We start from the raw sequence: 15,559 nt of genomic DNA, 5'->3' as shown, positions 1-15,559 counted from the left end.
GAAGATCTTTATCGGTCAGACCGCATAACAACATACGTTGTTCCCTTTGTCATCGGTATGTTACTTGCCCGAGATTCGATCGTCGGTATCTCAATACCTAGTTCAATCTCATTACCGGCAAGTCTCTTTACTCGTTCTGTAATACATCAACTCGCAACTAACTCATTAGTTGCAATGCTTGCAAGGCTTATGTGATGTGCATTACCGAGAGGGCCCAGAGATACCTCTCCGACAATCGGAGTGACAAATCCTAATCTCGAAATACGCCAACCCAACATGTACCTTTGGAGACACCTGTAGAGCTCCTTTATAATCACCCAGTTACGTTGTGACGTTTGGTAGGACACAAAGTGTTCCTCCGGCAAACGGGAGTTGCATAATCTCATAGTCATAAGAACATGTATAAGTCATGAAGAAAGCAATAGCAACATACTAAACGATCGGGTGCTAAGCTAATGGAATGGGTCATGTCAATCAGATCATTCACCTAATGATGTTATCCCGTTAATCAATAACAACTCCTTGTTCATGGTTAGGAAACATAACCATCTTTGATTAACGGGCTAGTCAAGTAGAGGCATACTAGTGACACTCTGTTTGTCTATGTATTCACACATGTATTATGTTTCCGGTTAATACAATTCTAGCATGAATAATAAACATTTATCATGATATAAGGAAATAAATAATAACTTTATTATTGCCTCTAGGGCATATTTCCTTCAGTCTCCCACTTGCACTAGAGTCAATAATCTAGATTACACAATAATGATTCTAACACCCATGGAGCCTTGGTGCTGATCATGTTTTACTCGTGGAAGAGGCTTAGTCAACGGGTCTGCAACATTCAGATCCGTATGTATCTTGCAAATCTCTATGTCTCCCACCTGGACTAGATCCCGGATGGAATTGAAGCGTCTCTTGATGTGCTTGGTTCTCTTGTGAAATCTGGATTCCTTTGCCAAGGCAATTGCACCAGTATTGTCACAAAAGATTTTCATTGGACCCGATGCACTAGGTATGACACCTAGATCGGATATGAACTCCTTCATCCAGACTCCTTCATTTGCTGCTTCCGAAGCAGCTATGTACTCCGCTTCACATGTAGATCCCGCCACAACGCTTTGTTTAGAACTGCACTAACTGACAGCTCCACCGTTTAATGTAAACACGTATCCGGTTTGCGATTTAGAATCGTCCGGATCAGTGTCAAAGCTTGCATCAACGTAACCTTTTACGATGAGCTCTTTGTCACCTCCATATATGAGAAACATATCCTTAGTCCTTTTTAGGTATTTCAGGATGTTCTTGACCGCTGTCCAGTGATCCACTCCTGGATCACTTTGGTACCTCCCTGCTAGACTTATAGCAAGGCACACATCAGGTCTGGTACACAGCATTGCATACATGATAGAGCCTATGGCTGAAGCATAGGGAACATCTTTCATTTTCTCTCTATCTTCTGCAGTGGTCGGGCATCGAGTCTTACTCAACTTCACACCTTGTAACACAGGCAAGAACCCTTTCTTTGCTTGATCCATTTTGAACTTCTCCAAAACTTTGTCAAGGTATGTGCTTTGTGAAGTCCAATTAAGCGTCTTGATCTATCTCTATAGATCTTAATGCCTAATATGTAAGCAGCTTCACCGAGGTCTTTCATTGAAGAACTCTTATTCAAGTATCCCTTTATGCTATCCAGAAATTCTATATCATTTCCAATTAGTAATATGTCATCCACATATAATATCAGAAATGCTACAGAGCTCCCACTCACTTTCTTGTAAATACAGGCTTCTCCAAAAGCCTGTATAAAACCAAATGCTTTGATCACACTATCAAAACGTTTATTCCAACTCCGAGAGGCTTGCACCAGTCCATAAATGGATCGCTGGAGCTTGCACACTTTGTTAGCTCCCTTTGGATCGACAAAACCTTCTGGTTGCATCATATACAACTCTTGTTCCAGAAATCCATTCAGGAATGCAGTTTTGACATCCATCTGCCAAATTTCATAATCATAAAATGCGGCAATTGCTAACATGATTCGGACAGACTTAAGCATCGCTACGGGTGAGAAGGTCTCATCGTAGTCAATCCCTTGAACTTGCCGAAAACCTTTTGCGACAAGTTGAGCTTTGTAGACAGTAATATTACCGTCAGCGTCAGTCTTCTTCTTGAAGATCCATTTATTCTCAATTGCTTGCCGATCATCGGGCAAGTCAACCAAAGTCCATACTTTGTTCTCATACATGGATCCCATCTCAGATTTCATGGCTTCAAGCCATTTTGCGGAATCTGGGCTCACCATCGCTTCTTCATAGTTCGTAGGTTCATCATGATCTAGTAGCATGACTTCCAGAACAGGATTACCGTACCACTCTGGCGCGGATCTCACTCTGGTTGATCTACGAGGTTCAGTAGTATCTTGTTCTGAAGTTTCATGATCATCATCATTAGCTTCCTCACTAACTGGTGTAGGTGTCACAAAAACAGGTTTTTGTGATGTACTACTTTCCAATAAGGGAGTAGGTACAGTTACCTCGTCAAGTTCTACTTTCCTCCCACTCACTTCTTTCGAGAGAAACTCCTTCTCCAGAAAGTTTCCGAACTTAGCAACAAAAGTCTTGCCTTCGGATCTGTGATAGAAGGTGTATCCAGTAGTCTCCTTTGGATATCCTATGAAGACACATTTCTCCGATTTGGGTTCAAGCTTATCAGGTTGAAGCTTTTTCACATAAGCATCACAGCCCCAAACTTTCAGAAACGACAACTTTGGTTTCTTGCTAAATCATAGTTCATAAGGCGTCGTCTCAACGGATTTTGATGGTGCCCTATTTAACGTGAATGCGACCGTCTCCAAAGCATAACCCCAAAACGATAGCGGTAAATCAGTAAGAGACATCATAGATCGCACCATATCTAGTAAAGTACGATTACGACGTTCGGACACACCATTACGCTGTGGTGTTCCGGGTGGCGTGAGTTGCGAAACTATTCCACAATTTTTCAAATGTACACCAAACTCGTAACTCAAATATTCTCCTCCACGATCAGATCATAGAAACTTTATTTTCTTGTTACGATGATTTTCAACTTCACTCTAAAATTCTTTAAACTTCTCAAACGTTTCAGACTTATGTTTCATTAAGTAGATATACCCATATCTGCTTAAGTCATCTGTGAAGGTGAGAAAATAACGATATCCGCCACGAGCGTCAATATTCATCGGACCACATACATCTGTATGTATGATTTCCAATAAATCTGTTGCTCTCTCCATAGTACCGGAGAACGGTGTTTTAGTCATCTTGCCCATGAGGCACGGTTCGCAAGTACCAAGTGATTCATAATCAAGTGGTTCCAAAAGTCCATCAGTATGGAGTTTCTTCATGCGCTTTACACCGATATGACCTAAACGGCAGTGCCACAAATAAGTTGCACTATCATTATCAACTCTGCATCTTTTGGCTTCAACACTATGAATATGTGTGTCACTACTATCGAGATTCAACAAAAATAGACCACTCTTTAAGGGTACATGACCATAAAAGATATTACTCATATAAATAGAACAACCATTATTCTCAAATTTAAATGAGTAACCGTCTCGCATCAAACAAGATCCAGATATAATGTTCATGCTTAACGCTGGCACCAAATAACAATTATTTAGGTCTAATATTAATCCCGAAGGTAGATGTAGAGGTAGCGTGACGACTGCGATCACATCGACTTTGGAACCGTTTCCCACGCGCATCGTCACCTCGTCCTTAGCCAATCTTCGCTTAATCCGTAGTCCCTGTTTCGAGTTGCAAATATTAGCAACAGAACCAGTATCAAATACCTAGGTGCTACTGCGAGCATTAGTAAGGTACACATCAATAACATGTATATCACATATACCTTTGTTCACCTTGCCATCCTTCTTATCCGCCAAATACTTGCGGCAGTTCCGCTTCCAGTGACCAGTCTGCTTGCAGTAGAAGCACTCAGTTTCAGGCTTAGGTCCAGGTTTGGGTTTCTTCTCTTGAGCAGCAACTTGCTTGCCGTTCTTTTTGAAGTTCCCCTTCTTCTTCCCTTTGCCCTTTTTCTTGAAACTAGTGGTCTTGTTGACCATCAACACTTGATGCTCCTTCTTGATTTCTACCTCCGCAGCTTTCAGCATTGCGAAGAGCTCGGGAATAGTCTTATTCATCCCTTGCATATTATAGTCATCACGAAGCTCTTGTAGCTTGGTGGCAGTGATTGGAGAATTTTGTCAATGACGCAATCATATGGAAGATTAACTCCCAATTGAATCAAGTGATTATTATACCCAGACATTTTGAGTATATGCTCACTGACAGAACTGTTCTCCTCCATCTTGCAGCTATAGAACTTATTGGAGACTTCATATCTCTCAATCCGGGCATTGGCTTGAAATATTAACTTCAACTCCTGGAACATCTCATATGCTCCATGACGTTCAAAACGTCGTTGAAGTCCCGATTCTAAGCCGTAAAGCATGGCACACTGAACTATCGAGTAGTCATCAGCTTTGCTCTGCCAGACGTTCATAACATCTGGTGTTGCTCCAGCAGCAGGCCTGGCACCCAGCGGTGCTTCCAGGACGTAATTCTTCTGTGCAGCAATGAGGATAATCCTCAAGTTATGGACCCAGTCCGTGTAATTGCTACCATCATCTTTCAACTTTGCTTTCTCAAGGAACGCATTAAAATTCAACGGAACAACAGCACGAGCCATCTATCTACAATCAAGCATAAACAAGCAAGATACTATCAGGTACTAAGTTTCATGATAAATTTAGGTTCAATTAATTTACTTAAAGAACTCCCACTTAGATAGACATCCCTCTAATCCTCTAAGTGATTACGTGATCCAAATCAACTAAACCATGTCCGATCATCACGTGATATGGAGTAGTTTCATTGGTGAACATCACTATGTTGATCATATCTACTATATGATTCACGCTCGACCTTTTGGTCTCCGTGTTCTGAGGCCATATCTGTATATGCTTGGCTCGTCAAGTATAACATGAGTATTCCGCGTGTGCAACTGTTTTGCACCCGTTGTATTTGAACGTAGAGCCTATCACACCCGATCATCACGTGGTGTCTCAGCACGAAGAACTTTCGCAACGGTGCATACTCAGGGAGAACACTTCTTGATAATTAGTGAGAGATCATCTTATAATGCTACCGTCAATCAAAGCAAGATAAGATGCATAAAAGATAAACATCACATGCAATCAATATAAGTGATATGATATGGCCATCATCATCTTGTGCTTGTGATCTCCATCTTCGAAGCATCGTCGTGATCACCATCGTCATCGGCGCGACACCTTGATCTACATCGTAGCATCGTTGTTGTCTCGCCAATCTTATGCTTCCACGACTATCGCTACCGCTTAGTGATAAAGTAAAGCATTACAGCGCGATTGCATTGCATACAATAAAGCGACAACCATATGGCTCCTGCCAGTTGCCGATAACTCGGTTACAAAACATGATCATCTCATACAATAAAATTTAGCATCATGTCTTGACCATATCACATCACAACATGCCCTGCAAAAACAAGTTAGACGTCCTCTACTTTGTTGTTGCAAGTTTTACGTGGCTGCTACGGGCTTAAGCAAGAACCAATCTTACCTACGCATCAAAACCACAACGATAGTTTGTCAAGTTGGTGCTGTTTTAAGCTTCGCAAGGACCGGGCGTAGCCACACTCAGTTCAACTAAAGTTGGAGAAACTATCACCCGCAAGCCACCTATGTGCAAAGCACGTCGGGAGAACCGGTCTCGCGTAAGCGTACGCGTAATGTCGGTCCGGGCCGCTTCGTCCAACAATACCGCCGAACCAAAGTATGACATGCTGGTAAGCAGTATGACTTATATCGCCCACAACTCACTTGTGTTCTACTCGTGCATATAACATCAACATATAAAACCTAGGCTCGGATGCCACTGTTGGGGAACGTAGTAATTTCAAAAAAATTCCTACGCACACGCAAGATCATGGTGATGCATAGCAACGAGAGGGGAGAGTGTGATCTACGTACCCTTCTAGATCGACAACGGAAGCGTTTGGTTGATGTAGTCGTACGTCTCCACGACCCGACCGATCAAGCACCGAAACTACGGCACCTCCGAGTTCTAGCACACGTTCAGCTCGATGACGATCCCCGGACTCTGATCCAGCAAAGTGTCGGGGAAGAGTTCCGTCAGCACGACGGCGTGGTGACGATCTTGATGCACTACTGTCGCAGGGCTTCGCCTAAGCACCGCTACAATATTATCGAGGACTATGATGGAAGGGGGCACCGCACACGGCTAAGAATATGATCACGTGGATCAACTTGTGTGTCAAGGGGTGCCCCCTGCCCCCGTATATAAAGGATCAAGGGGAGGAGGCCGGCCGGCCTCTATGGCGCGCCAAGGAGGAGTCCTCCTCCTAGTAGGAGTAGGACTCCTACTAGGAGGGGGAAAGAAGTGGGGAGGGAGAGGGAAAGGGGGGCGCCGCCCCCCTCTCCTAGTCCAATTCGGACCAGGGGGGAGGAGGCGCGCGGCCCATCTTTGGCTGCCCCTTCTCTTTCCACTAAGGCCCATATGGCCCATATTGCTCCCGGGGGGTTCCGGTAACCCTCCCGGTATTCCGGTAAAATCCCGATTTCACCCGGAACACTTCCGGTGTCCGAATATAGCCATCCAATATATCAATATTTATGTCTCGGCCATTTTGAGACTCCTCGTCATGTCTGTGATCACATCCGGGACTCCGAACTAACTTCGATACATCAAAACTCATAAACTCATAATATAACTGTCATCGAAACCTTAAGCGTGCGGACCCTACGGGTTCGAGAACAATGTAGACATGACCGAGACACGTCTCCGGTCAATAACCAATAGCAGAACCTGGATGCTCATATTGGCTCCTACATATTCTACGAAGATCTTTATCGGTCAGACCGCATAACAACATACGTTGTTCCCTTTGTCATCGGTATGTTACTTGCCCGAGATTCGATCGTCGGTATCTCAATACCTAGTTCAATCTCATTACCGGCAAGTCTCTTTACTCGTTCTGTAATACATCAACTCGCAACTAACTCATTAGTTGCAATGCTTGCAAGGCTTATGTGATGTGCATTACCGAGAGGGCCCAGAGATACCTCTCCGACAATCGGAATGAGAAATCCTAATCTCGAAATACGCCAACCCAACATGTACCTTTGTAGACACCTTTAGAGCACCTTTATAATCACCCATTTACATTGTGACGTTTGGTAGCACACAAAGTGTTCCTCCGGCAAACGGGAGTTGCATAATCTCATAGTCATAGGAACATGTATAAGTCATGAAGAAAGCAATAGCAACATACTAAACGATCGGGTGCTAAGCTAATGGAATGGGTCATGTCAATCAGATCATTCACCTAATGATGTGATCCCGTTAATCAAATAACAACTCCTTGTTCATGGTTAGGAAACATAACCATCTTTGATTAACGAGCTAATCAAGTAGATGCATACTAGTGACACTCTGTTTGTCTATGTATTCACACATGTATTATGTTTCCGGTTAATACAATTCTAGCATGCATAATGAACATTTATCATGATATAAGGAAATAAATAATAACTTTATTATTGCCTCTAGGGCATATTTCCTTCAGTTTTCGGTTACGCGCAAAGGAAACGAGATGTCAGGCTGCCATGTGATGCGGCGCCAACAAATGGGTCCTCAAAAAACCATAGAAAAGATTAATAAAATCTCGAAGAGAACTTGAGGAAGTTATGTGTGGTCCCATGAATGATGATAATGATGTGAAAAGAGCGGAACTGGCCGAACTCATTGAGTATCTGCTTGAGTTGGAAGAGATCCAAACCAGACAAATGTCGTGGTGATCAAAATACTGCCTTCTTTCAGGCATTTGCTTCTGCGAGAAGGAAAAGAAACTTCATCAAGAAACTAAAAGATGGAGGAAATTGGGTAGAAGGTATGCCGGAATTAAATTCTCATAATCAGACCTATTTCTCACATTTGTTCACATCTTGGGTGCAGCATGCAAACCCAAATGTCTTGGAAAAAGTACAACATAAGGTGACGGAACAAATGAATAACTTCTTGATGGCGCCATTTACTGCCGAAGATGTTAAAAGGTTGTTTTCAGTATGGTGATTTGAAGGCTCCACGCCCTGATGGATTACATGCAATTTTTTTCAAAAAGTACTAGCATCTTGGCTATCAATTCTTGCCAGATTCCGGAGGAGTGGAACGCTACAACTATTGTCATGATTCCCAAGGTGGATAATCCAGAGCTGGTAGCCCAATTCTGTCTCATTAGTTTATGCAACGTTTTATATAAGATCATCTCTAAAATGCTTGCATTCCGACTCAAGAGTATCTTGCAGAGTGCTTTTGTACCCGGTAGGATGATAACGAATAACATTCTCATAGCTTATGAATGTGTGCATAAAATTAGGAATAAGAGGGCTGGTCAGACAGGATTGATGCAGTAAAGTTAGATATGCACAAGGCTTATGAAGAAGTGGAGTGGTCATTTTTGCATGATATGATGGTGAAGTTAGGATTCCATGACCAATGGGTTGAAATGATGATGGCATGTGTGAGTTCTATTAAATATATAATAAGATTCAACTCGCAGGAAACAGATGTGTTTGTTCCGAGTAGGGGCATTAGGCAGGGGTCCACTTTCCCCTACCTTTTTCTCTTGTGTCTCCTCTCGCCCCCGCGTCGCCCCCGGGCGACATGGGGGAGCCCTAGCGCAGCCGTTGCCAGATCCCCCTCGCCCCCTCCCTCGCTTTGCCGCCGCTGGAGGGGCCGCCAGTGAAGTCCGCGCGCGCCCCAGGGAAGGTGGCGGCGGGGCGTTTCCTCTTTCCACGGTGTTGCGTGCGCATGCGCTGCCTGCGTTGCCTCGAGCGCGGGCGAGATGCAGGGCCGCGGGAGTGGCTTCGGCGCGGGGAGAGGCCAGATCCTGGCCGGGCTTGGCCAGATCTAGCTTCTCTGCCCCCATTGGCCGCCCTCGATGGGGCTCGATGGCTTCGTTTCGGCGGCCGGCGAGGGCTGGATCATGGGGCGGCGGCCCCGGATGGCGGAGGATGTGTCGGCGGCTGTGGACTCGTGATGGGCGACGCGGCAGCCACGGTGGTGGACGATCTGTGCATGAGACGCTTGATGGAGGCCATTGGAACAGATCTGGGTGAAGACCTGCTCGCGGCTGCTGCCGAGGCCGGCGATGGCGGCACTATTCGGTGTCGTTCCCTTGTTGAAGGCATCGTTGTTGAGAAGTTCCAGGCCACTATCAGCTACCTCTGGGGGAAACCCTAGATCAGTAGACCGGATGACAGAGGCATTATTGTGTCGTTTCCCTCTTGTGGCGTCATTCTTGGAGGTGTACATGGGCTCGAGGGACTAGTGGACGGAATAATTGGTGGAGCGGTGTTCCATCCTACACATTAATGATGGCGTTTCTCGGCGGCGTGGCGCAGTGGAGACTCGGTGCCCGATGTGTGGCGAGGGACTCGCGCAGGAGGGTGACGTTATCAGGCGTCGTGGTGGCGTCGATGGCAGCGAGGTCGGGCAAGGTGGTGCAGCAGTACAACACTGAAGATGGATTGGTGGCAAGTGGCTGCGGTGACCTCATACCAGGCAGGCGTCCTGGTTGAGGAGTGCGCCGGACTGGTAGGTGCCCCATACCCGGCAGGCGTCCTGGTTGGGACCTCGGGTCTTAGATGTTTAGGTTTGGCTGCGATGTCTGTTTGGTATTAGGCCCAAACTATCAGTGCCCCTTCATCATTTGGATAGGAGTAGCGACAGTTGTTGCTTAGACGGTGGCTTTAGTCTTACTGTTGTATGACTTTATAAGGTCTTGTGAGAATAACTAATAAAATGGCCGTATGCATCGCCCAGATGCAGAGGCCGGGGGTCCTCCTCCTTTTCTAAAAAAACATTTTTCTCCTGTGTGCAGAGGGTTTTTCTAGTTTGTTGCAATTTGAAGAAGCTTGTGGCATAGAGGGAGTCATAGTGTGCAGAAATGCACCATCATTATCACACGTTTTATTCGCTGATAATTCTCTGATTCTGATGAAAGCAGATCTGTTAAATGCAGCTTCCTTACAACAAGTCCTAGAAGCCTACTGTCAAAGCTCGGGGCAAATGGTGAGTTTGGTTAAAAGCAGTATTTTTTTAGTCCTAATACACCTGTGACATCTAGGACTGAGATCTGCCGGGAATTACACATTGACACTGAGGCTCTATTTGATAAATATCTTGGGCTCCCAACAATGGTAGGTGCAGATAGAAGCGGCTGTTTCAGGCATTTCTATGAAAGAATCATAGAGAAATTAAAGGGATGGATGGAAAAACAACTATCAACTAGGGGTAAAGATATACTACTAAAATCTGTGGCACATGCTATTTCACGGTTTGCTATGTCTGTCTTCAGCCTACCTAAGGGTCTATGTAAAGAGATAAGTGATTTGATTGCACAGCTCTGGTGGGGAGATGGTGAAGAACACAGGAGGATGCATTGGTACACATGGTGGAAGCTATGTTACCCAAAATGTGAGGGTGGAGTGGGGTTTCATGATCTCTATTCATTTAACCTTGCCATGCTTTCTAAGCAGGTTTGGAGATTGATTACCAACCCTGAATCCTTGTGTGCTAGAGTATTGAAAGCAAAATATACCCCAATGTGAGTTTACTTCAAGCTAGTCTGAAAAGCGGAGCCTTGTTTACCTGGTAGAGTATCATGAAAGGTCTTGAAACTTTCAAACTGGGGTACATATGGCGGATTGGAACAATGGAGAATGTGTGCATATGGTCTGATCCTTGGATCCCTACATGTCCAGACAGGCGAGTCATTTCGAAAAGGGGGCAAACTTTGGTCTCAAAGGTAAATCATCTTGTTGATCCTATGACCAGAAGGTGGGATGATGATTTGGTTAGATAAATCTTCAATCCAGTGGACGCGACCAGAATACTTCAAATTTCTCTTAATTATGGTGCCTTTGAAGATTTCATAGCCTGGCATCCAGATCATAAAGGGTATTTTTCAGTGAAATCAGCTTATTGGATACAGTGGATTCATACTTTTCAGGTTCATGCAACATTGATGCAACAACCCAGTGGCTCAGAAACTCCGCCGGTATGGAGTATGCTTTGGAAACAAAAGGTTCCATGTAAAATTCAGATTTACATTTGGAGGGCTCTGCATGGAATCATACCGCTAAAGTCGGTTCTCGCTAATAGGGATGTGAGAACAAATGGCGCTTGCCCTATATGCCACCAAGATGTGGAAGATGTTCGTCACCTCCTGTTCGATTGCTGCAATGCTAGAGAGCTATGGGAACGCCTTGGTATGTCAAGTATAATACAGGAGGCAATGAGGGTAGATCGCTTGGGCTCGGTCATCCTTAAGCATTTGCTCCTTGCGCCAGACATGATCCTACCTATCAAACCGAACATACAAGTAAAACAAGTGCTCATGTTTGCCTGCTAGTATCTATGGTGTATTCATCGAGAACTTACACATGATGGTAACCCACCACCACCCATGAGATGGCATACAACGTTGTTGGCAATAGCTACCAACTTCCATGAGGCAAATCTCCCCAGAAGTGTGACTAACCCACATGGATGAAGCCTGATATTGGGTTTGTGAAATTAAACGTTGACGCGGCCTTTTTTGCAAAAGAAGGAAAAGGAGCGACAGCGGCTGTTATCAGAGGTGAAAAGATAACTTTCTTGTTGCACAGTGTATCTATATAACTCATACGTCTGATGCTATGATGGCCGAATCAATGGAAATGAGGGACGGGCTAACCTATGCAAATTCCTTGGGCCGGGTTTCCTCGAGTCGAAGCTGAATCGGACTCACTAAATGTTATAAATTTCTGTGACGGCCAATCTATATGGTGGGATGCAGCGATAACAATTTTTGCGAAGTGTTTGGATGTGTCTACTTCGATTGGGGAGATCGTCTTTAAACATTGTTTTCGTTCTCTTAATAAAGCAGCGCATGTGCTTGCTAATTGCTCTTATTGTAATAATACTTCTCTTAGTTGGACTGCGGAGCCCCGAGCTGCCCGGTCTCGACACTTGTGGACGGTGTAATGCCTGTGTTTAATTAATAAAGCTAGTCATGATGGTTTTCTCTAAAAAAAATCTGACATGTGTGTAGCAAAGGAACATGCGCTGGTGCTACCCTCATCGGTCTCTTTTCTTATTTTTGTGTTTTACCGGATCAGAGCATCTACAACCGGAACTTGATAATTTGAACCCCTAAACAGCGGGTGCGTCCACGAGCACTGATCGGACACATCTTAATTTTTTTGTTCGCACATGACACCTCAATTTTTTTAACCTCAATTAGCACACCTCAAGTTCATACAAAGACAGGCAAAGCTTATATAAACAATGCAACACATATCGTCCGGCTATTACATCAGGACTACCAAAATTTGGCATGTTCTACTACGTACCAGCTATGGAGAAGACCATCCACGCCTGCCCATCCTGGCGCTCTTGTCGTCCTTCTCGTGGAAGTAGCGGTAAAAACGCAATAGGGATCAAACCAGATCCGCTCTTTACCGAAGTTGTCTGACCCGTCGTTGTCCTCCTTCTCCTCTTTAGGCAGCAGTCCGGCGATGGCCCGGACCGCCCAATTCTTCTCTTGGGCGAGGACGCACGTGCTCCTCCGCTGCCGCTTCTTTACGATGCGGACGAGGCTTCCTACTCCGCGACTGCACACGTCGTCGCATCCGCTGCCTCCACCGCCACCATGTCCACAGTGAGGCGGGCCTCGAATACCCTCATCTGCTCCTTCCCACGGCGGGCACAACAGTCCCGTTAGCTCTCATACTCCGGCCCCTTGGAGATGGGAAAGCTAAGGGACCACAATGATCTGGCCCTGGAGGATCCGAGCGCCCGTTGTGCTAACGCAATGGTTTTGTGCCAGACAGATCCCACCGTCGGTCGGGCGCAGTCCTCCCAGGAGCAGTGGAGGGCAATGAGGACGACCATTACCTCCTCCAATCCGCATGGAACCACACCCCGGTTGACGGATCCGGATTGGTCTGAGTCAAATCCGCTGCCTTCCATGCTGGGGAAGGTCGGAGATGTCCGGACATGAGCTTGGGGCGGAGTGGAGTGGAGTGGAGTAAAGTGAAGTAGCTAGGGCCTGGTTCGGGAAGCGAATGGGGACGAATATATGTGGGGTTGATGGGCCAGCATGAGCCAGGTCTGACGTGGCGGACGCGCCCGATCGCACTCGGGCCACCCATATCCGCCACATATTTGAGCTGGATATGAGGGGTGCCGATCATCTTGGGCGTTTGAGGCGTACGTCTGGGTCGGATTTTTTTCCGGTTAGTAACCGGTCCGTCTGCCCGAGCGTTTGTGGGACGTTTAAGGCTCCTGAATGTAGATGCTCTCAGATATGTTAGCTTGCAGGTAACAAGTGAAACTATTTCGCTGTTGTAATAGTTGCCATTTATGGCGATTTAGTTCTGTGTGGTGAGTGGGGTTAGCCCTCGGCCAAAGTTTACCAAAATAAAATGGAGGCTTAGCTGTGACATATTGTTGATCTGTAATATATTTATATGCAGAATTGATTTTTCATGCTTCTTTTTTACTCCAATGATTACAAACACTGCACTTTACTGCTAGTGTTAATAGAATAACAATATTAATTTCTTATCTAACTTATTCATTGATTATGAATTGGTCAATCATTTGTATATATTATCTTTATCTTTTTAGTAATGAATCTAGAACGTTTAGCCTTCTTTTTACGAATCACACTTTTTGTTTTGACTATTAGGTTAACTTATTTTGACCATTAGATTAACTTTATGTAAATAATTTATGCTCCATATTATTACAAGGCATTCTATTTGTAATTTAGATTGTGGTCAATAGTATGCTTTTGATGGCACTAATTTCCAAGTAATCCCAACCTGCAATATTCTTTTGTCAACGGTCTGGAAACCAGATTCTCACTGTGGCTATTCTGGAGAATCACAAACAGTAGATGTTGTGTTTTTTACTTATATGAACATGCAAAGAACACTTCATCTAAGGAAGGAGAAGAAGAATTGTGTTGACGATCAGAGAGAGATATCAATCTGAAGATATCAATTTTAAGCCCCTTTCATCATTCTGGGAAAAAATCGCATAGAAGATTTATTTATTTTTAGAAAAAGAGGATGACCCCCGGCCTCTGTATCTGGGAGATGCATACGGCCACTTTATTGATTATTATTCTCGAGGACCTTACAAAGTGTTACAACAATAAGCCTGAATCCACCATCTAGGCAACATATGCCGCTACTCCTATCCATATAATGAAGGGATGCTAGCTGGGCCACTACCCAGACCACTCATCTAATCCTATCATCAAAAGCCGGAATCCCCAGCCTAGCCACATACCGGGTCTGGAGCATAAACTGGTCTGACGCACTCACAGGTGTCATCTTCACCATCTTCCACTGGTCCATCTCCAAGCAGATTGAGGTGCCAACCTTGGCAGGCTCCTCCGCCATCAACGCCATCATGACGCCAAATGACGACCACCACCTACGCTAGAACATCGCAAAGCAAATGGAGCGCTACCACAAGATGAAGATCAGCGGTAGAATAGATAAAACGCCGCACACATTGCCGCCGCCAAACACCTCACACACAGCACAAAGCGCCCACCGTGATTCCGGGAACCCCAGGAGACGCCTTCAAGAAGGAACGCGACGAAAGTACGCCGCCGTCGCCCGCAAGGGAAACTAGAGCTTTCGCCCAAATGAAGAGCACAGTGAGAAACGGGATAGGACTTCGACAAGGCCTCCAAGAAGGGAACCGACGCCCACAAGGCGCCGCCATTGTCGTGGCCTCCGCCGACGGACAAGGGTTTCCCCCGATCCCGCCCCCGTCCCATCCACCCGGCCAAAGACCTGGCCAGGGGAGCACACGCAGCCGGAGAAGGCGTTGGACTTCATCGAAGCAGGCACGCCAGGTGACGGGGCACCCCGACCCACCGTAGTAGACGTCCACCGAGACCTCGCCACCCGCACAGCCGAAGTCGCGGACCACCAGCTCCCACGGTCGTCGCCCGTCGAGAGGCCACGCCGTCCACACCGCCCGAGGCCGCCGCCCCGGCATCCACCCACCGCGCACATCCCATCAAAACACAGAGAATGACCCACACCGCCGCCACCAAGGAGACCACACCGCGAGCACCCAAGCCGGGCGACGAGGCAGGGCCGCGCCGACCAGATCCGGGCGGATCCAGCGATCCCCGGCCCACTAGCCGCCAGAGAGGAGCCGGCGCCGATCCAGGGCCGAGTCGGCCTGATCTGGTAGTCGGACCTTCCCAGGAGACCCCCACACCGGATCGGGAGGAGGGTAGCGACAGCTCCGACGACCGACGGCCGCCACAGAGGGCCTGCGTCGGCGGCCACCAGGAGCTGGGGAGGCGGGTGGCGGTGTCTGGTGCGGGGTGGGGGCGCCTCCAACGTCGAGGCGGGTGCGCGGGG

General features: G+C 46.3%; 1 protein-coding gene across 1 annotated transcript in view; it reads left to right on the top strand.

Annotated features, from left to right (window-relative positions):
• LOC125517003 (vacuolar protein-sorting-associated protein 33 homolog) overlaps positions 1 to 8,189 on the top strand; it is a 15,494-nt gene extending 7,305 nt beyond the window's left edge. The window contains exon 13 of the mRNA XM_048682241.1: positions 8,073 to 8,189. Coding sequence (XP_048538198.1) covers positions 8,073 to 8,189 — 117 coding nt within the window. The remainder of the gene's footprint in view (positions 1 to 8,072) is intronic.
• Positions 8,190 to 15,559: the final 7,370 nt, after the last annotated feature.

This window comes from Triticum urartu, chromosome 6 (genome assembly GCF_003073215.2).
Source record: "Triticum urartu cultivar G1812 chromosome 6, Tu2.1, whole genome shotgun sequence".
Taxonomy (NCBI): Eukaryota; Viridiplantae; Streptophyta; class Magnoliopsida; order Poales; family Poaceae; genus Triticum; species Triticum urartu.
Note: the sequence above shows the minus strand (reverse complement) of the source record. Positions and strands in the feature narration are given on the sequence as shown.